The 20,720-nt window shown below is 35.9% G+C and overlaps 2 protein-coding genes across 2 annotated transcripts; both read left to right on the forward strand.

Moving 5' to 3' along the window:
- The first annotated feature begins 429 nt into the window (after positions 1-429).
- On the forward strand, positions 430-912 carry LOC125209260 (protein FAM98B-like). The gene has a single exon (XM_048108866.1). It carries the CDS (start codon positions 430-432, stop codon positions 910-912), a length of 483 nt encoding a protein of 160 aa, XP_047964823.1.
- Positions 913-10,435: 9,523 nt separating this feature from the next.
- Positions 10,436-18,905, forward strand: LOC125214931 (vacuolar protein sorting-associated protein 41 homolog). The gene is made up of 19 exons (XM_048116164.1): positions 10,436-10,765; positions 11,582-11,851; positions 11,952-12,131; positions 12,235-12,492; positions 13,200-13,332; positions 13,470-13,560; positions 14,508-14,610; positions 15,030-15,130; positions 15,211-15,304; positions 15,411-15,566; positions 15,643-15,705; positions 15,871-15,936; positions 16,238-16,438; positions 17,271-17,348; positions 17,426-17,545; positions 17,622-17,702; positions 17,794-17,879; positions 18,066-18,147; positions 18,224-18,905. Exons 1-19 carry the CDS (start codon positions 10,529-10,531, stop codon positions 18,656-18,658), a joined length of 2,835 nt encoding a protein of 944 aa, XP_047972121.1. The 5' UTR covers positions 10,436-10,528; the 3' UTR covers positions 18,659-18,905.
- The last annotated feature ends 1,815 nt before the right edge of the window (positions 18,906-20,720 follow it).

Raw genomic sequence — 20,720 nt, forward strand, 5'->3', positions numbered from 1 at the left:
GCGGCGGCGGCCGCGCCTATCTATTGCGCGGCGAAACCGCCGCGGCGGTCGCCGCTTTTTATTTTAATTTTTTTTTATTTCGAATTTGTAATTATTTTTTTGGCTTATTTAAATACCCCACCAATTTGTTTTTCACTCCACGCCCATTTTCACTCCACCTCCAATTTCACTCTTCAGAATTTTATACCAAATGCACGAGATAGACGAAGATTCACCCGGCACGGAAGAATCGGGATACGGATACTATCCTTCTTCCCAGCCATCTCAGCTGTGGGTATCGAGTCCCACCCCCCGGGGATCGAGTCCCAGTCACCCTCCATTCCAGTCGTGGTCACCGACATCCCGCCGTGGCAACAAACCCAATATCGTGGTCAGTCATCTCATCAGAGGAATTTGGGTCGTTCGGCATTCGGAGATTATCGACCCACTATGGACTCGCCCAACCATCCGCGTTCGGATACCCCTTCTCACTCTTTCCAGCGCACCCAGACTCTTTTGTCTGATTTCGATAGGTTCACACTGGAGCAGATGATGGGGCTGATGAGTCCGGGCCTACCGGAGACCCCGCCGACGAGATGTTCCGGCGACGGCGGTGGTGGGAGAGGCGGCGGCAACGGTGGTGGTGGGAGGGGCGGCGGCAACGGCGGTGGGGGGAGGGCCGGCGGCGACGGCGACGGGGATGGCAGCGGCAGCGGCGGTAGTCCGGGCCTACCGGAGACCCCGCCGACGAGATGTTCCGGCGACGACGGTGGTGGGAGAGGCGGCGGCAACGGTGGTGGTGGGAGGGGCGGCGGCGACGGCGGTGGGGGGAGGGGCGGCGGCGACGGCGATGGGGATGGCAGCGGCGGTAGCGAGTCGGGGTGGGCACTACACCAAAGACGAGTCGATTGCTGTGGCGAGGGCATGAGATGACGTCACATCAGACCCCTGTGTTGGCACCGATCAGACCGAGATGGGCTTTTGGAAGCGCGTTTTGTTGACCTACAATGAGTTCAAGCCGAGAGGCGCCAAACCGCGTGACGCGGAACAGATCCGAAAAAAGTTTGGGAGGATTCTGACGCCCACCAGGAAGTTCGCATGCATCTACGGCAACAACCTTCTCAACGCTGAGAGTGGCCGCAACGAAGCCGACGTGAAGGCTCTGTCTGTGTCCCAATACAACGCGCTATGGAAGCCTAAGTTCACCCACTGGGAGGAGTTTCTCGTTCTCGAGAACTGCCCGAAATTCAAGTCCATTTGTGCAGAGGAGACTGAAGTCACGGGGCGAAGCGCAATAGACGCAATAGAACCGGAAACTACAGCAGCAGCAGCGGCAGACAATCAACCAACCTCAACGACGCCCAAACGGAGAAGCCCTCTGATACACACACTAGGCGCTCACGCCCTCCGGGGCAGAAGGCCAGTATCCGCAGCGCCCGAATGTCTGCAGGTTCCTCCCGCTACTCGGCGCCCGCGTCTGGATCGCGCAGCGCGCAGGCGCCTTCTGGAGCTCAGTCCGTGGACCATGGGGCCCATGTGGTCTTGAACAGGAACCTGAATGTGCAATTGATGAAACAACTGCAAGAGAACTGCCGTTTCTACGAATCGGCCACCGACCCGATCACCAAGGCGATATACTATGAGCTCATGTGTAGGATCAGAGAGGATCTGGGGCTGACTGGTCCAGCGGCGCCGGGTGCGCCTGGGGCAGGGGCGGCGGCGCCGTGGGGAGTGAGCGACGAAGAAGAGGCAGATGATTCCGACTCCGTCACCGAGTAGATGGTGGCGGTATTTTTATATGTTTTTTTTTATAAAATGTTCGTTGTAGAATTTTCCGGTATCCATTAATACAACGAATATTTGGTCTCATCGCATTTTTTAATTTTATTATTATCTCGTTTTCTAATTATTTTTAGTCCGATAATTTTAAGTCTAATGGAAAAAAAAAAAAGTGTCCATCCATAGTGGATGGACTAACGTAGCCAGAAACAGAGTGGTTTTGGATGTAACACAATAGGAATCCGATGTAACGCGTGGAAGGTAATAATACTACACCAACTAACAACCAATTCCGATCCTGCATGTGCTTCTGTTTTTTCAAACCTTACCTTCATTTTTCTTCCTTTCTTGCGTAGCTCTTGTTTATCATCACTTAATCTCTCTCCTCTCTATTTAACCATATCCACCACCTCTAAAATTAATTAAAAAAAAAAAGAAAAGAAAACTGTAATCTTAATTAAGTGCCTTTTTAGATCATTAAAGTTTTCCCTTTCAAAAATCGGTGGTAATTTTGGAAATTTCCCAAGTTTGAAGTTTGAACAATGCTTTATTCATTCCAAAACTCGGATTCAATCATGACAACTGTTCCTAGAATCAGCACATACGGCAAAGAAAAAATAAAGAAATTACTAACAATATTTAAATGAAAAATATGCAAATTTCTTCAAACATATATAGAGGATGTAGCAAGTAATTGGTAATTGGAGTGTAAATAATCACACCTAATTAATGTCGATGCATATATAATTCAGTTCCTAAACATTCACACTTAATGAAAATAAACCGAAAAATATATACCCGTTTCTATAAGTAATCACAAAAAAATAAAATAAATGACTAATAATATGCATACCTCTATTCTCTTCTAAAAAGGAGTAGTAAAAAAATTCACTTATCAGAACGTATCTTCTTGGAACTTGAACTGTGGTCTGGCTCCGGCTCGGAGCCAGATACTGGTTCAGGCTCAGGCTCAGGCGGAGATTCAAATTGAGAGAAGAAAGCATTAATTTCCTTTTCCGGTACAATTTTACCACTCAACACCACTTTCCCAATGCTAATTCTTGTATACATATAACTTCTCTTCCACCTCTTTGGAGCCGGAGGAGGGCGCCTCAAACACACCGGCGGAATCTTGTGCTCCTCCGACGTCGGAGTTTCGTAGCCCTCCTCGGGATTTTGATCAGCTTCTGGATTTGTAGTACTAGAATGTTGTTGGGACATTTTTCAGAGGAGATGTTTTGTTGCTTTTTTGTGGGGAAGAAAAGGGATGATGGCAGAGTTTGAGTTTGAGAAGTACAGTAATATTAATATAGGAGTAGTAATTTTTATCTTGCGGAATAATAGGGTGGTGATAAATACCAGGATATTTGTATGTATCTAAATGAGTACAATCAAATTCCTTTCTTCTCATGCAACAATATATGTCTTCGAGATTTATTAGTCTCACTGCGCTGTGAGGGCTTGATCCATCACCGCCTTTTTTTTAATGACTTTTCATTTCGTTGTTATCCTAATTCCTACTTCAATAAATGTATCGCCTAGAGTTAAAACAAATCATGAAAAGGTGTCCAAATCATATTAGATATTTAGATTATATGAAAATCACGGATGATAATAATTAATTATTAAGATAATCATTTGAAAAGAGAACTTCTAATCGGATATAATAAACATAGATATGCATAAATACATTGTACTCCTAATTATAGGGACCGATTTTATTTAAAATATTTTTATTATTAATTACTACTACTATATTATTTCCATACTAAATTGTACGCATTATATTTGAAAGATACCATAAAAAAGGATTTGATCTGATCGATTCGAATTGTACCAATTTGACAAATATCCATATATCCCGTAATATCTAGTATGCAAATATTTAATTGATTTTTTGCTAAATTATCGTAGAAGTATAATTATATAACATATTAATTAATTTTAAATTAATTATACTTAAATATAAAATATCTAAAAAGTTTAATCATGTATATATGCACATTTTTATGACTACTTAATCATAAATAGGGCTGACTCTTAATATATGGCTTTCTTTTGTTTCTATCTGCCTTTCTATACAGTTACAACTTACAAACTTATTATAGACCAAAAACAGTTGCAACGCCAAATTTTCAAGGATAAACATCAATAATTGCCCAAACGTAATAAAACGTTTCCAAAAATTCATTTTCATGTTCCAACCAATTGCAAGAAAAGAGCTATATGTAATGACTTCAATTTAAGCTTATCGATTTTTTAAACTGAAATTAAAGTACAATTTTTTTATATCTAGTGCGTAGTTATCATATTTTGGCATGATTATTGGCATATGATTAGAATCTAGTTGCGATGATCATATCAAATTATTACGAAGACTTGATCTTGATCAGTTGTTATGGCCAATTAGTTGTTGGATTGTTGGATTTGTTTTTCTTATGAACTTTAATTTGTACTTATCTACTATAATAGCAAGGTTTGCCCCTCGTATATATGTGACTGAAAAAAGTTAAATATTTATTAATTAACTCATGAATTAAACCTCGTTACTTATTTTTACTACAAATAAATGAATAGAGATTGTTATAGAAATTGAAATCTCAAAATGAGAGGATGCATCTTCCGAATCTGACGGGAAGTGTGGCACTATCTTCTCCCTCTAAATTTGGTCAGGTCACTCTCTCTTGATTGTCCATATACATAAAACTTGCATAGGATCCTCTTCTATTTGGAACATATTTTATGTAGAGACATGAGAATGTATGTATGTATGTATAATTAGTTAGGCACGGAATTCCTTATCACAAAATAAATTATTTTATATTTTCCATCCCCACACCATTTCGCGATCAATTGCATTCATTCACAAGTATTTTGGAAGCATTACCACAACTTGCTGTGTGTATTACACTCTATTTCTAATTTTAATACAACGGTATTATTAATAGGAGTATCTAAAATAAACGAATTTCATATGGAGAATATTCTTATAATTTTTAATACAACGGTATTGTGCTTTGCATTGCATAGAATATAAATTAACTACAAACCAATCATACTAAGTCAAATTAAACTTTTAATATAGTTGAATCTTCGGCTTGTTTCTTTTCTTCATTCTAATATTCCCCAATAAGTCAGAGTAATAGAATTTCTGATACTTGTCAAAAACTTTTACTATAGAATCGACTACTTTAATTTGGTCAAAATATCAGTTAGTTAATCTTCAAATCAAACAAATTGCAATCATACAACATAATTAGAAGCAAAGAAGAGACCAAACGAAACAAATTAGGGCAGGTCGAGAACGAAACTATACGAAATTAATAAAGTCTGCATTTTATCAACTTCGTTTGTTATTGCGCGATATCCATCTTTAATAGTAATAATTTGTTTTAATTATTCAATGTGTAAGGATCAATTAAATTAGTTGAGAGGTCACATCACATAACTTTGATTTTATATAACACCCGTCCAATTAAGATTGGATCTTTATCCATAAATTCTACCCCTGGTCAATTCATAACCACGTCTATCAAATTCATAAGTCTAGCTATATATGGCTTTATATTTTATGTGTATTTGTTTGGAATCGGATCTCACCCAAAGAAGAGTTTTTAAACTACGGTACCTTTGCATGATTATTTTCTTGATTATACTGTAAATTGTGGAATAATAGAAAAGCGCAAGGATATACCATAGGCTTTAATCTTAATCCGATCACTAACCGATGAATATATGCGCTCGTATACATGACTTGATGACTATCCAATGTATCTATCCATTACACAAAATAATATTGTAGGAGTACACAATTTTGTTATTGATGGTATTTCAAGATATTTGTGTTTTGTTAAGTATACTTCCCCTAAAAAAAGAGTTTAGTATACTAGTGATTTGAATTAAATAAATTATGGCGTAGTAGTAATGTCAAATTTAATTTTAACGCGTGATCATATAAATGATTAATACTAATACAGTAATACTATACGAGAAGGCATGTGGAGTGCCAATTAACTTTGAAGGCTTTGGGGATCCTAGTGTTATATAGACTGGGCCTATAAAATTGGCCCATATGAATACACCGATCTGGCCCAGGCCTACTTGTTATACATGCAGAATGTTTCCATAACGACTTGTCCAAGAGCCAATAATTTATTAAAATTGAATTCATAATATCTACAAGCTAATTTTCATCAAAATCCATATAATACACACAGCGATTTATTCTTAATTATTATTGGATGGAGAGTATTTAATTGAGTAAATAACAAGTGGAAATCTAGGGAGGAGCCAAAAACCAATCGGTTATAGCATAACCAGCTTGCATAAAATAGTCAGCTAAGCACAAAATCGTAAATTTTGAAAAATTGGGAAAATCTAACCCTTTATGAGCTACTACTTCTGTTTACTCCCTCGTCTCATAGAAATATGCTATATTTTTATTTTTATCTGTCTCATACAAACAAACAATATTCATTTATATTAACCTTTTTTCTCATTCTCTTTTATTTTATTATTTATAGGCCTCACTACTATACTATATACAGTAAGGGCCAAATGTGGTCCCTAACATATAGTCGTTTTATCAATTTAGTCCCTAACATTACGTTTTGAATTATTCGGTCCCCCACATTTAAAAACGAGTTGAATTTAGTCCTTTTTCAGACGGCTCCGTTAAAAGTGACGGTCAACGGTTTTTAAGCTATTTTGACTAAATTAGGGGCAAGATTAATTTTTTTTTTTCCATATGTTTGAAGTACAAATTCTCTCCCAACACAAAATCATCTTCTCTAGTTGAAGCAAACACATGATCCCTCCACTAGATCGCCGATAACCCAACTCACAAACTCCTCCTCAAGCAGTGGCTCAAAGAGGAGGAGCTCATCCTCAACCCAAATCGACGCCACCCGCAAGGAGATCTCCCACCTCTTCTGCATCTTCTTCTTCTTCCTCTTCCAGTCTACCGCCCTCCTCATCCGCTTCTCCTATGCCGCCGCACGCCCCCACCTCTGCCGCCCTCCTGATTCCCCTCCCTCTGCTCCTTGATCTTCTCTTGGGTTTCATCTAGGCCATCCGGTACAAGACCGACTCCAAATCCCATCTCAAAGAATAAATAAGGCCTTCTATATCGTGGTGGTCACGTGCATCCCCTCAGCAGCACCCCCTAGAAGTCCAGCACGGCGGCGATAAGCCACCCTCCTCAGCGATAACGCCCCCTCCCCTTGTATCTCTCTCTTGAACTCCATAGATTTCCCCAATCCCAGATTTAAATCTGCCATTTTTTTAGCCAAGAATCCTTTTTTATGAGAAGGAATTTTTAGCATAAAAGGGAAGGGATTTTGTAGATAGAGAGACAATGAGGGAAAATGATTCAAATTGGTTTTCGAAATGGAATGAAGAATTGCCGTCGCCGGAGGATTTCTACCGCTATCCCAATCCCTAAGAAAAAAATAAGAAAAAAAATTAGAAAAAGATTAAATATTTAATCTAATCTTAATCCAGTCAAAATAGCTTAGATGGCTGTTGACCGTTAATTTTAACGGAGCCGTCCAATAAAGGACTGAATTCAGCTCATTTTTAAATGTTGGGGATCGAATAATTCAAAATATAATGTTAAGGATCAAATTGATAAAACGGTCATATGTTAGGGACTACATTTGGCCTTTACTCTACTATATATTTCAGTTACTTTTTCTCTTTTACTTTGTCAAATTACACGTTAAAACTCTTGTCATAAATGAGTTTTTTCTATAACATAGAGGAAATATTTATTTTTGTTTCTGCAATATTTATATGCCCATTATTGCAATCAAGACCAGTTTTCAAAGCCATGATAAGTAACTATTCCAGACAGATTCTGCACTAGTTCTTGTATTTTTCTTCACCTCATCATTGTATTTCAATCTAATGTTTTGCTTTTTTATGAGTTATGGCACATGTTATGGTATGGTTAAATAGCCATAAGTACCAATCATTCTTTGGCTGCGGTGGACCTCTCCGCATATATGCATTATTTCTACTTTCCAGTGGGAATAAATGGACAAATAATTTTGGATTAGTGAACTTTTTAGTTTTAATTTCTCACTCATTGTACTGGATAGTTGATACTATAAATAGTATTCTATACGTCTCGTTACATGTGATACATTTTTATTGTTTTTACTGTCTACAGATTTTTAGATAATACTCCCTTCGTCCCAGATAATTTGGAACACTATAACCACACGGATTTTAAAAAATCTAATGCAAAGTGAGTTAAAAAAATTGGTGGAATGTGGGTCCTACTTTTAAAGTATTAGTTTTATAATAAAATATGAGTAAGAATGAGTTAGTAGAATATGGAGTCCACTACCTAAAACGGTAAAAGTGATGTGAGACAAATTATGTGGGACGGCCTAAAATAAAATACTGGACCGAATTATCTGGGACGAAGGAAATAGTGTTAAGTGATTAAATAAATAGATAAAATAGGAGTGAGCAAAAAGTAGAGAGAAAAAGTAGGAGAGAGAATAAAGTTAGAAAGAGAAATGTGTCATCTATAATGGGACGGCCCAAAAAGAAACACGTTTCAATTATAGTGGAATGAAGGGAGTAATAATTATATTTATTAAATTTTTTAAAAGAGTGAATCACAAAAATGATATCCACACGTTATAATATTTATATTTGAGGTACTTCGTTAAAATAAATCACATATGAAGTACTTGAACAATATTTTAATTCATTTTGAGTACTTTTTCATTATTTTTGGATGTTTTTGCCATTTCTTCTTTTTGCATTGAGGGGTATTTTAGTACAACTAAAGTATTTATTTCTCTTTTTATATAAAATATATTTATAAGTTATATCTTTCATATTTCCACGACATTCCAGTTTATTTATGATTTCTACCATCCAATTTATCTTTTCTCTATTTTCTTTCTTTTTTTATTTCATTTATATCTCTTAAATTTATCAGTTATACTTCACCAATAATCGATATTTAAAAATAATGAATGAAAATAATATACAACAAAAATAAATTTAAATTTATATCATATTTTAATTTTATTAAAAATATATTATAATAAATAATAATATTATATAATTTTAGAAATATCTATAATTAATAATAATGTATTAACTATAACGATCTTAAATTTTGATAAAAAATGTATACAAATAATTGAATTTATATATAAACAATAATACAAATTGAAATTTGTTTTTTTTTTCAGTTGTATACTCCTAGTATTATTTTTCATTCAGTGTGTCAAACTATTAATTTACGTGAAGTATAACTTGTAATTTTAAAAAAGTTAAATTAAATAAATAAGAAATAAACACAATATGAAAAATGATACTCGTAAATAAATTGGAAGAGTGAACAGAGAAAAGAATGAAAAGATATAAATTAGTAAAATAAATAAGAAAGAGAGAATGTGATATAAAAAAAATGTCAATTATGAGATAGAAAATGTCAAAATGTTTGTTAAATGAATTTAAATTTTATCTAGGTACCACGAATTCATTTTATTTTCATGGAGTATCTCAAATATGTACCCTATATTGTTCAATATCCTTTTTGTAATTCACTTTTTCTGAAATATGGTCAAACATATATCGATGTGTGATTATGTTATTCCATAGCCAATTCGTATGCCTTGGTAAATTATTTTTACTAATATTGTTATTATTTCTAAGTAAATATGGTACGATTGTTGTATTTATTGGATGTATATTCCTAATTAGTTATTATGAGATCAAATTATACATACAGTGATGCTTTATTAAATTTGAATATAGTTTTGGCAAAACACATTCTTAGGTCCTTATACTTTAATCAAATTGTTCATTAGGTCCTCGTACAATTTTTTCGATTTAATAGGTCCTTATACCTTTTTCATAAATTTCATCACATCCTCGTACAATTTTTTCGTTTTAATAGGTCCTTATACTTTGATTATAAATTTTATTAGGTCCTTATACAATTTTTTATTTTAAGATATTTTTTACTTTTATCTTAGATAATAATTTATATTTAATTAATTAAATTTAATGAACCTTTTAATTTTATTATTTAACTTATCTTATGATTATGAATATTCAGGGAAACGTATTTTTCAATATAAATATAAATAATCAATTGAAAATTCGGATAGTTATACTAAAAAAACACTTCGATTTTAATCTTCAATCATCACGATTAATCTTTTTATTATTCTCTACAACTTATTGAGATTATTGGATAACAAGATGATATTATCTTTATAGACTATGCTAAGTTAAATAATGAAATATTAAAAAGTTCATTAAGTTTAATTAAATATATATTATTATCCAAGATAAATGTAAAAAAGTCCCTAAAATAAAAGATTGTACAAGGACCTAATGAAATTTATGATAAAAGTATAAGGACCTACTAAAACGAAAAATCGTACGAGGACCTGATAAAAATATTGTGAAAAGTATAAGGACCCAGTAAAACGAAAAAATTGTACAAGGACCTAATTAACATTTTGACTAAAGTATAAGGACCTAAGAATGTGTTTTGCCTATAGTTTTTTATTTACTATACCATCTTATAAAATTTTGACCCAAAAATAATCTGAATTTAGAACTCTTTTAAAATAAAATATCCGATACCTAATTCTACTCCCATTTTCTATTTAAAAATAAATTCTCGAAAACTAAATTAAATTCAGACCAGCATCTTCTTCTTCATCTGTCGTATACACTTCTTCAATCAATCATTCAATTCTCAGAGTTATAAACTTCAAATTTCCAAAGAATGTGGGCGAAGGAGAACGGAATCGAGGGCGATGACGAGCGAGAAGAGGAATCTGAAGAAGACAACTCCGACGAGGAGGAAGAGGAGGAGCCGCGCCTCAAGTACCAGCGTATGGGCGGCAGCGTCCCCACTCTCCTACAGAGCGACGCCGCCTCGTGCATCGCCGTTTCCGAGCGCATGATCGCTCTCGGCACTCACTCCGGCTCCGTCCACATTCTCGATTTCCTCGGGAATCAAGTGAGTCTCTGCTCGAATTTACGATCCTATATTTCGATTGAATTCTGTAATTTCATTGCTTTTATAAGCTTTTCTTCTTTTTGCCTTGAAATTGGGGGCTCTTGTGATCTTCCTGGGGAGACTGGATTGAAATTGAGATCTTGGTGTTGACGTGTCCTCTTTTTGTTGTGATGATCAAAGAGTCAATTGAAGTAGTTTTTTGAAGTTTTGAGTAGATAAAGCTGGAATGTAAAGAAGCTCTGATAGCTATTGTAGAAGTTGGTATTTTGCAATTTTTAGAGACACAATATTTGGATGCGCAAAATTTCTATATTAGTTAATCTGTATTGCAAGTGCAGGACTCCCTGTTTTTTGTTGATATAAATGTCCCACTTCATGCTTTAAATGCACTGGTTTGAAATGGTTGGGTAATGTAGCTCAGGATTCTCAATGGAATGCTAATAAATTTGCTTTTGTTAGTATAAGATTAAGATGCTCTGGTAGTTAAATAGATTATCAATAGAATGGATTATTTATCATTTGAGGTAGCAAATGTACTGCAAAAATGCTTCCAGAGTTGCATGTAATATCCAGCTTATTTCTCGCTGCAATTAATCGAGTGAGACTATGCACGTGAATTAGAATGAACAGTTGTATCTTCAGTCTTTACCATTTTGTACATATGTCAACTGTGTTGCCATGAGTAAGTTAGTATTCCCCTTTTCAGGTGGATATGGATTTGTTTAATCCCCCCCCCCCCCCCCACTCATTTGTCACCCTTATATTTCTCAAACCGTGAGTTGTTTGTTGCTTTCCTAACGATTTCTTCTTTTCCAGGTTAAAGAATTCATTGCTCATACTGCTGCAGTTAACGATCTTTGCTTCGATATCGAAGGTGAATATATTGGAAGCTGCTCCGATGATGGTTCTGTTGTAATAAATAGCCTTTTTACTGAGGAAAGATTGAAATTTGAGTATCATCGTCCTATGAAGGCAATTGCTTTAGACCCGGATTACGTGAGAAAAGCATCCAGAAGATTTGTTACTGGAGGTTTAGCTGGCCATTTATATTATAACGTGAAGAAATGGATAGGTTATCGAGACCAGGTTTATTTTACTTCCTGATTTGTTAATTCGCATGCTGTCCCGAATAACCCTGGAAAATATTTAAAACATTAATCTTTCTTGAATTTTTTCCTTGTCCTAGGTCCTGCACTCTGGTGAAGGCCCAATTCATTCAGTAAAGTGGAGAAATAGTCTCATTGCCTGGGCTAATGACGCTGGTGTAAAAGTTTATGATGCTGCTAATGATCAACGTTTAACATTCATAGAAAGACCAAGAGGAAGCCCACGTCCCGAGCTGCTGCTTCCCCATTTAGTTTGGCAGGTAAGTGAATACTGGTTATGGAGATAAGCCAAATTTGGCGGATATGGTTTGAAGAAACAAAAACTGTAGCCAAGTACTTACACATACTTTACACTTCATTCAGGATGACAATTTGCTAGTCATTGGATGGGGAACATCTATTAAAATAGTATCAATAAGAAACAATCAGAATAGAGCCAATGAAACTTACAAGAATTTGCAAATGTCTAGCTTGAATAAGGTGGATATTGTGGCGTCTTTTCAAACCAGCTATTTCATTTCTGGGATTGCACCCTTTGGTGATTCTTTGGTTATTCTAGCATATGTCCCTGTGGAAGAAGATGGGGAGAAGGACTTCAGCAGTGCTACTCCTTCACGTCAGGTATTGCCTCAAGTATCCTGATTGAGTTTCCTAGTCGATTTACTTTTACTCGTTTATCATTTTTATGCCCTTCAGTAATATGGATTATGCATCAATTTAGAGGGTAACTTCTTCTGGGAAGATGATTTATTCTCATCTTTTGGTGGGTGTTCCATGTGCAGGAGAGGGTAGATGATCTTTTCTTTCTCCTTGTTCAATTTTGATTCCATCTTGTTTTATTAGAAATTATGATTCATATTTTTTCTGGTATCTTTAGCTCCACACAGTTGCAAATATAAAATTATATTGATAATTTAACCATGTAGGACTTCAGTTGTGCTTGGAAGTTCTCTCAAAGTATGGCTTTGTAAATGTTATAGAGTAGATTAATTCCCTAGGTGACATCCTTCTGGTGCATAATTTCTTCTTCTGGTGTTCGAGCCGATTCATAAATAGTTCAAACACTTTACTTCCTTATCATATCTGATTGCACTCTACTGCCTCCTTTATTTGGGAATAAAATGCGATGTTTCAGATAGAGCTTTATTTTATGAGTTTCTCTCCTAACATTGCCATTTTGGAATTGATTGTAGTTAACTGATCTTTGGGAGATTTACTGCATAGTTTTTGATATAAAGTCTGTCTTCATTCTCTCTAGATAAATCCCATTGTGAATGCTTACCATTCATTGCCTTGTGAAGTAAATTACTGATTGTTGCATATAATAGGGAAATGCTCAGAGACCTGAAGTACGAGTTGTCACTCGGAACAATGATGAACTGTCGACTGATGCACTGCCAATACATGGCTTTGAGCATTACAAGGCCAAAGATTATTCCCTTGCACATTCTCCTTTCTCAGGTAAAGCTATTTGTTACATGCTGTTGCAACTTCTGTAGAGAAAATTTGTATCTTTTTCTATTTCCTTACCAGCTGTAGTCATAATAGTGATGAACAAGATATGATGTTGGAGCTGATAACATATGCACTTGATGCAGGTAGCAGTTATTCAGGTGGTCAATGGGCTGCTGGAAATGAACCCTTGTACTATATTGTTTCCCCCAAGGATGTAGTCATTGCTAAGCCTAGGTCCGCATCTGACTTGAATTGGATATTACCATCGGTTCTGTTTTTTCATGCGAGTATAAGATTAAGTTTCGAAGGGAACCCTTTCTGCTTCTTTTTGACTCTCTCTTTTGAAAAATATGGATATGCGCTGAATTTCAGTTAACATGACGAACTAGAATAATCAAGCGAAGGATGTGATTTGAAAAGTTAAACTGAGCAATATAAATGAATGTGCTATTTAGATGTCAGTTTTAGCATGCGTATTTCTCCTGCTAGCTTAGCCTTACCAGCTCCTAGAAGCCTAAGGTTGCAAGCAAGTATGAAACATTTGATGCATAGTGTTATATTCTCACTTTACCCCTTCGTTTCATATTTTTGAAACGCCGGTGCTTGTTCTTGTTGAATCTGCATATATATTTCTGGGTAGTTTCATGGGACTCTAAGGATGTTGAGCTCTTAGAACCTTATATCTGGGAGGGAGGAGATGGCCAGTAAAAGGGAGGTTACTTTCTGAAATTATCTCCTTTAGGATGCCTTTTTTTGTGGTTGCATGTTGTTGAGGGATGTATGCTCCTGACTGATTCTCCTTTGCTTTCCACTTTTCTTTCTTTTCCCTTCTTCAAAAAGATATTGTCTTATAACCATTTTCCCCTGGTGTAGCCATAATTCTTTCCTAAGTCTACATCTAAAGAAACATAGACAATATTATACTCCCTCCGTCCCACCATAAGTGATGCACTACTTTTTTGCACTCATTTTGGGAAAATGATAATAAATTAGTTAAAGTGGAGAGAGAGTAAAGTAAGAGAGAGAATAATGTAGAGAAGCAAAAACGAAGCGCGAAAATGAGTGCCAAAAAAGAAGCACCTCACTTATGGTGGGATGGAGGGAGTGTTTTATAAACTCGATACGATTTTTCACATACAATGGTTCCATTTAGATAAGCTTACTCAAATTTGGGATGCTAGGGATACTGAAGATCACATATCTTGGCTACTCCAGCATGGGTGCCATGAGAAAGCCTTGGCTGCAGTAGAAGCTGGTCAGGGTCGAAGTGAGCTTCATGAGGAGGTAGTCTGTTTATTCCTGTTTTCCTGGATTTTTAAAATATCAAGATTCATATGCCTGTATAAGTCCTACATTCAATTCGTGTGATTGGAAATTCCTTGCTTCCTCCATGTTCAATAAACGATGTTTTCCTACTTTGGTAATTTTCTTGTTCTATTCTATATTTGCATTGAATCTTGCACTTCCCTTTTCATTTCTTTACTGATTGACTTGTGTATAAGATTTATGCATCAGTAATTTAATAATGAAATATTTATAAGAACTTGGTTTGCAGCAAAAATTATGTTTGTTCATTAGCTATACCATCAAATTTTCTACTGTAATGAAAATTTGAGGGTGCTATATAAGCTGATTTGTAAAACCTTTTTAGTTTTTTGAGTTTTAGTTCCAGATGTATATTATAATTTGTTTGATTCAAACAGGTAAAATTAAAATATCTTGACAGTCTCATTGTGGAACATAAATATGCTGAAGCGGCTTCTCGCTGTCCCAAACTACTGCGAGGATCAGCTGCATGGGAAAGGTACTATACATATTTACATACATTTGCATGAATATACCTTGCAATGGCTCAGTTGATAATGTAATGATTGTTTGATGTAGGTGGGTTTTCCATTTCGCTCACCTCCGTCAGCTTCCTGTATTGGTTCCATACATACCAACAGAAAATCCAAGGTTACGCGACACTGCATACGAGGTGTGTAACTCTTTTATTGTTCTTACATTCGATCTTAAATCTGTGTAGTTGTTTTTGGGTCATGTCAAACAGTTAGTTGCGGCTTGAAACATATGTTTTTCTCTAGGTTGCTCTTGTTGCTTTGGCGACGAATCCATCATTCCACAAAGATCTCCTGTCTATTATCAGAACCTGGCCACATAATATATATTCGGCTTCGCCTGTTATCTCAGCTATAGAACCACAGCTAAATACTTCATCATCAACTGATGCTCTCAGAGAGGTTTTTATCTGGGATATTTTTTAATTACTGCAGACATTGGTGTATTTACATCTTATGCGGTGTTGTTTCATCTCAGGCTCTGGCCGAGTTGTATGTGATTGATGGACAATATGAGAAGGCGTTCAGCTTGTATGCCGATGTAATTGGTTTGCCCTTATATTTAATTTAATTTATAACCAGTTTACTTCATAGTCCTTAGTGGATTGGAGTGAATGTAATGTGGCAGTTAGAAGAATGGTTTTGCTATAGTTTCTAGTTTATTGTCCATAGCGCTTCCTTACAATTCTTTTGATTTCTGGTTCAGCTTATGAAGCCGGATTTGTTCGACTTCATTGAAAAGCACAATTTGCATGATGGCATTCGTGAAAAGGTAATTGTACCACTGTGTGATTTTGTTTCATGTTAGCTGCATTAGCCAGAAATGCCTGGCTTAGAATGAAAATTGAATCATCTTTGAACTTGTTCATTTTCTTATGAATAAAGATAGAACCCTCTTTCGTAAAGTTATGAAAGGTTACATGTTTACAATCAATACTTTGAATATAGACGGATGCCATTGCATACTGTATGTGAATGCATGCACTGCATACAATATTCCAAACCACAACTGTAACCTGATCTAAATGGTTTTAGTTGTCACATTTTTTGATCGATCTTATCTGGTTTTGCAGGTTGCCCAGCTGATGATGATAGACTGTAAACGTGCAATTTCACTGTTTATCCATCACAGGGACATCGTAAGCCCATCTGATGTAGTTTCACAACTTGTGGCTGCAAAGACCAAGTGTGATTACCGACAGTTTTTACATCTCTACTTGCATTCATTGTTTGAGTCAAATCCTCATGCTGGGAGGGATTTCCATGACATGCAGGTATGTGGAAAATGGAACTACCTGATGGGTGTGTTTATATATATTACTGTTCATGCTCACTTAGAAAGCATAGTAGCTAATCAGTAATCTGTCATTGGCATTAATCAACTTTTCATCATAAGGATGAGAGTGAATTTGAAGGCCAGCCTGGCCAGGTTCATTCCTCCAAGGTCCTCGCCAGACTCCCAATGAAGCGACAAACTTTGTTAATACTTAAAACCATGTGGAATGTGAAAGAGATTACATTTTTGCAAAAGATGATATTGTAGGCTTCCCTGCTGTTTGATAAAAAATGAGATACCAAATAAGAAGGGGTCTATTACTGATACTTGACTCGGGATTTTAGTTTAGCCCCCTAGTTCCTCTGCCGTCTTTAATTATCACTTCGCTTCTGGTGATATTTCTGTTGAAGGATCTTAGACTACCCTGAATGGACTTCTGGTCCCCCTGATATTTATGAGTTGTACTGTGGTTTTAAACAAGTAGGCGGCAAAGTTTGTCTTGTTGTTATGTGTTATCCAACTTCTTTTGGTTTTCAATTTTTACTGGTGTTCTGAATCTGGTTCTTCTCTGGTTGAGTTTTCTGTTTGGCCATGAGGTAAAATGTTTGCTGCTGATAACGTGAATCCATTCATCATGAATGATGTAAAGTAAATCAGGAAGGAGTTTTGGGTCCTTGTAGATCTGTTTCTCTATGCTTACTTGCATATTTAAAGGGCTTCTGCTCTGCTTTATTTCTTGCTTGCCTGATAAGTGACGACACATAATGTGACTTTTCGTTAGTAGAATTTGTTTGTTAAAACTTGGTTCCATTTCTGATGGTTGTCAACAGGTTGAACTGTATGCTGATTATGACCCAAAAATGCTGCTTCCCTTTCTACGGAGTAGTCAGCATTATACATTGGAAAAGGTATAATCTGGAAGTGAATACTTTCTCTTTGACCGTTTTATCTTCTTGTCTCTGACCAATTTGAAATTTCATTTCAGGCTCATGAAATTTGTGTCAAAAGAGGACTTTTGAAAGAGCAAGTTTTCATCCTTGGAAGAATGGGAAATGCAAAACAAGCATTGACAGTAATCATTAATAAATTGGGTGATATAGAAGAGGTGCGCACCTTGATACTCGTATATTTGAAAGAGTTCTGAAGCAGAGTTGAGATTGAGTATCCAATATTTTTTGCAGGCCATAGAATTTGTAAGTAATCAACACGATGATGAACTCTGGGAAGAGCTGATTAAGCAGTGTATGAACAAACCTGAGATGGTAAGTTGTAAAGTTAGTTTGCTAATCAATGAAACACAGAGTTTACTCCAAGAAAAGCTATAAGTTCTTTGCTTGGTCTCGTCTTTGGCAGGTTGGGGTATTATTGGAGCATACTGTTGGCAATCTTGATCCCCTGTATATTGTAAACAGGGTGCCCAATGGTTTGGAGATACCTCGGTGAGTTGGTTCCAAATTTTCTTATTCAAATTTGGCTCGGGGTCTATCCATGGATAAACGCATATTTATCTGTTCCATTAGTTGAAATGCACGTGTGTAGTCAAAGTGCTTAAGTTTAACCATTGGCACTCACTTCTACTCTTATTAAATTACTAAAGCACTGAAGTGAATTGCATTTTGTTTCAGGCTGCGAGACCGTCTGGTGAAAATCATCACTGACTACAGGACTGAAACCTCTCTCAGACATGGATGTAACGATATTCTGAAGGTAATAATATCCACTCGCATTTCGAAGGGTCGACTCAGGTAACATGACTGATATATTACCCGTGATACATGTGCAGGCAGATTGCGTTAACTTGCTGATCAAGTGCTACAAGGAAGCAAGGCGAGCTATATACTTGGGCAACGAAGAAGATGAGTCCCACAACAAAAGCAACAATAAAAACAGTGCCTCTCAGCCAGCCAAGAGATCTGTCAGCGTCAGAACCACAGAGGTCAAGTCAAAAAGCAGGTGTGGCGCAAGGTGTTGCATTTGCTTCGATCCGTTCTCTATACAGGATGTGGCGATATATGCTTTCTTTTGCTGCCACGCATACCACGAGACGTGTCTCTCGGATTCCATCATTTCGATTAGCAGACAAACGAAGCCAGCAACTCCCCCTCCCCGGGACAACCTCCAGTATTATAGTGACAACGGTGATGACAATGATGACGATGATGACAGTGTCGATGATACTCGGATACGTTGCATCTTGTGTACAACTGCTGCTGGTTGAGCATCTTATGAGCCTGACCCTAATTGTTTTCATCCTTGTATATGTGAGGAATTGTGCCTTTGTGTGTCATTAACATTTTAATACTTGACTTTTTTTTTTCAAGATTGAATCCGCATTCAGCGGCATAGAGTGTAGTTCCAGTTGAAATTTTTCCTGGTGAGAAAGTTGTATTCCACAATTTTATTCATATTTGTAAAGTTCTTGGCTGATAGTTTTAAGTGGTGAAAGTAATTTTTTAAAATTCAAATATGTTGAATTATTAGAATAAATAATTAGATGGCAGTCCATTTGCATGCTGTGATCTGATTGGCCGAGGAAAGAGGGGCGCCTTTTATTAGGCTTGTTTCTTGCTGCCTTTGTGTTTTGCTGCATTTTTATTGCTGATTTTTGCCTTTTTTGCTGAAATTTTGGGTATCACAATTGTGTTTTGAGCATTTTGATTTTAGCGAAACAGTTGAATTTTTGGGAATGGAATAGATGTAGATTGTTATATTGACGTAATACTCATTAATATAAACAATTGAGGCGTGACGCAAAGAACAATCCCTTATATATTTGCTGAATTCAGTCTATCCTAAACAATATTGGAATTTTGAGAGAAATAGAACTATCCAAAAACTGCAATTCGAAATATTTTGGAATAGCAATGCATAGAAATGAGCGACTTAAGGGGAAGGGGTTATTATTTATTACATTAGAGGAAGGGCATAACCTTTTGAGATGAGACAAAAAGTAAAAAAAAATATAAAGTGAATAGCATTTTGATGTGGCGAGGCCACGCAAACAAGATAACAAGATTCAATCAAAAAAAGATTCAATTCATTCACTTTTATATGCTTTTCCTTCCATATCGAATTGGATTCATCGGTTATGCAGATGAGAATTCACAAATTTCTTGCCCCACACAAAAGAAAAGAGAGATGAAGGAAAAAAACCCGTAAATATTTGTACATCTAAATTAGAATAATATAGTAAAAGAATGCAGTAAGTATAGATTAATATCTAGACTTCCAACTTTTATTGTTACATATCATTTCATATTTTAGTTCGACATTACTTAATGTGACATAAATTAAGGCTATGGGCAAAAAGTAGGAAGTGAATGTTGCACAAATACGGAGTGACTTTTTTTTAAATTGGGGACATGAATAAACTGAAATTCAACAGAAAGAGAGAGATTTCGAGATTATACAGACATAAGACTATATTCGAGTAGAACTTAACATAATAGGTGGTACTCGCATGGTCATAGGAAAGAAATGAAATTGGTTGAAACTTTGAAATGAAATACTAACTAGAAGTCTATAATATTATAGCGCATTAATAATCAACTTCTCCTTAAGGCCTTTCTCAATTATTGTTTAGAACTTTTGCCTATATGATTTCACATAGTTATAGTATCTATTAAATATTAGTAGTATCTATTTTTATCTCTAGAGGAGAACCCATTCAAACATCATGTCAAGAATTCAAAATATGCAACTAAAATCTAATTAATTAATCACATATCTACTATTGATTAATTAGTTTGAGGACCTATGTGGATTACTACTAGTGTAGAAACGACCTTAGATAGGTTTATTCTCTTTGCTATAGTGAATTATCCACCTTCATTTAAACAGTTTTAGTAGGGGAGATGAGCACTGGCCACCTACTTTGGTAGACAAATATTTTTTTCAAAATTAAGGTCTGATTTGTTGTTGATGACTCTATTGATTGTTAGTCCATCAATACATAATTAATACGATTAGTGATTTTCATCATCTCCTTAATCTAGGGTTACATAACACGGTTAGTGAGTCTAGTCATTTACTTAATCTTAGGTCCTATTATGTATCATCGCCTCAATAATCTATTCTTATTAATCGAATTATTTAATTTATGTCTTTCTAATTTTATACTCAATTTTAACTGTAATCTCTTATCACTTCATCAAATGAAAAATGGAGTATATAATATGAGTACTTCTCTTCTCTCGTTTAACAAGGAAATCAAGCATAAATACATCTTATGTACAATGTGGTTAATTCAGTAGTTATATTTTGTATTAAGAAATTTAATT

The sequence above is a fragment of the Salvia hispanica genome, chromosome 3 (assembly GCF_023119035.1).
Source record: "Salvia hispanica cultivar TCC Black 2014 chromosome 3, UniMelb_Shisp_WGS_1.0, whole genome shotgun sequence".
Lineage (NCBI taxonomy): Eukaryota > Viridiplantae > Streptophyta > Magnoliopsida > Lamiales > Lamiaceae > Salvia > Salvia hispanica.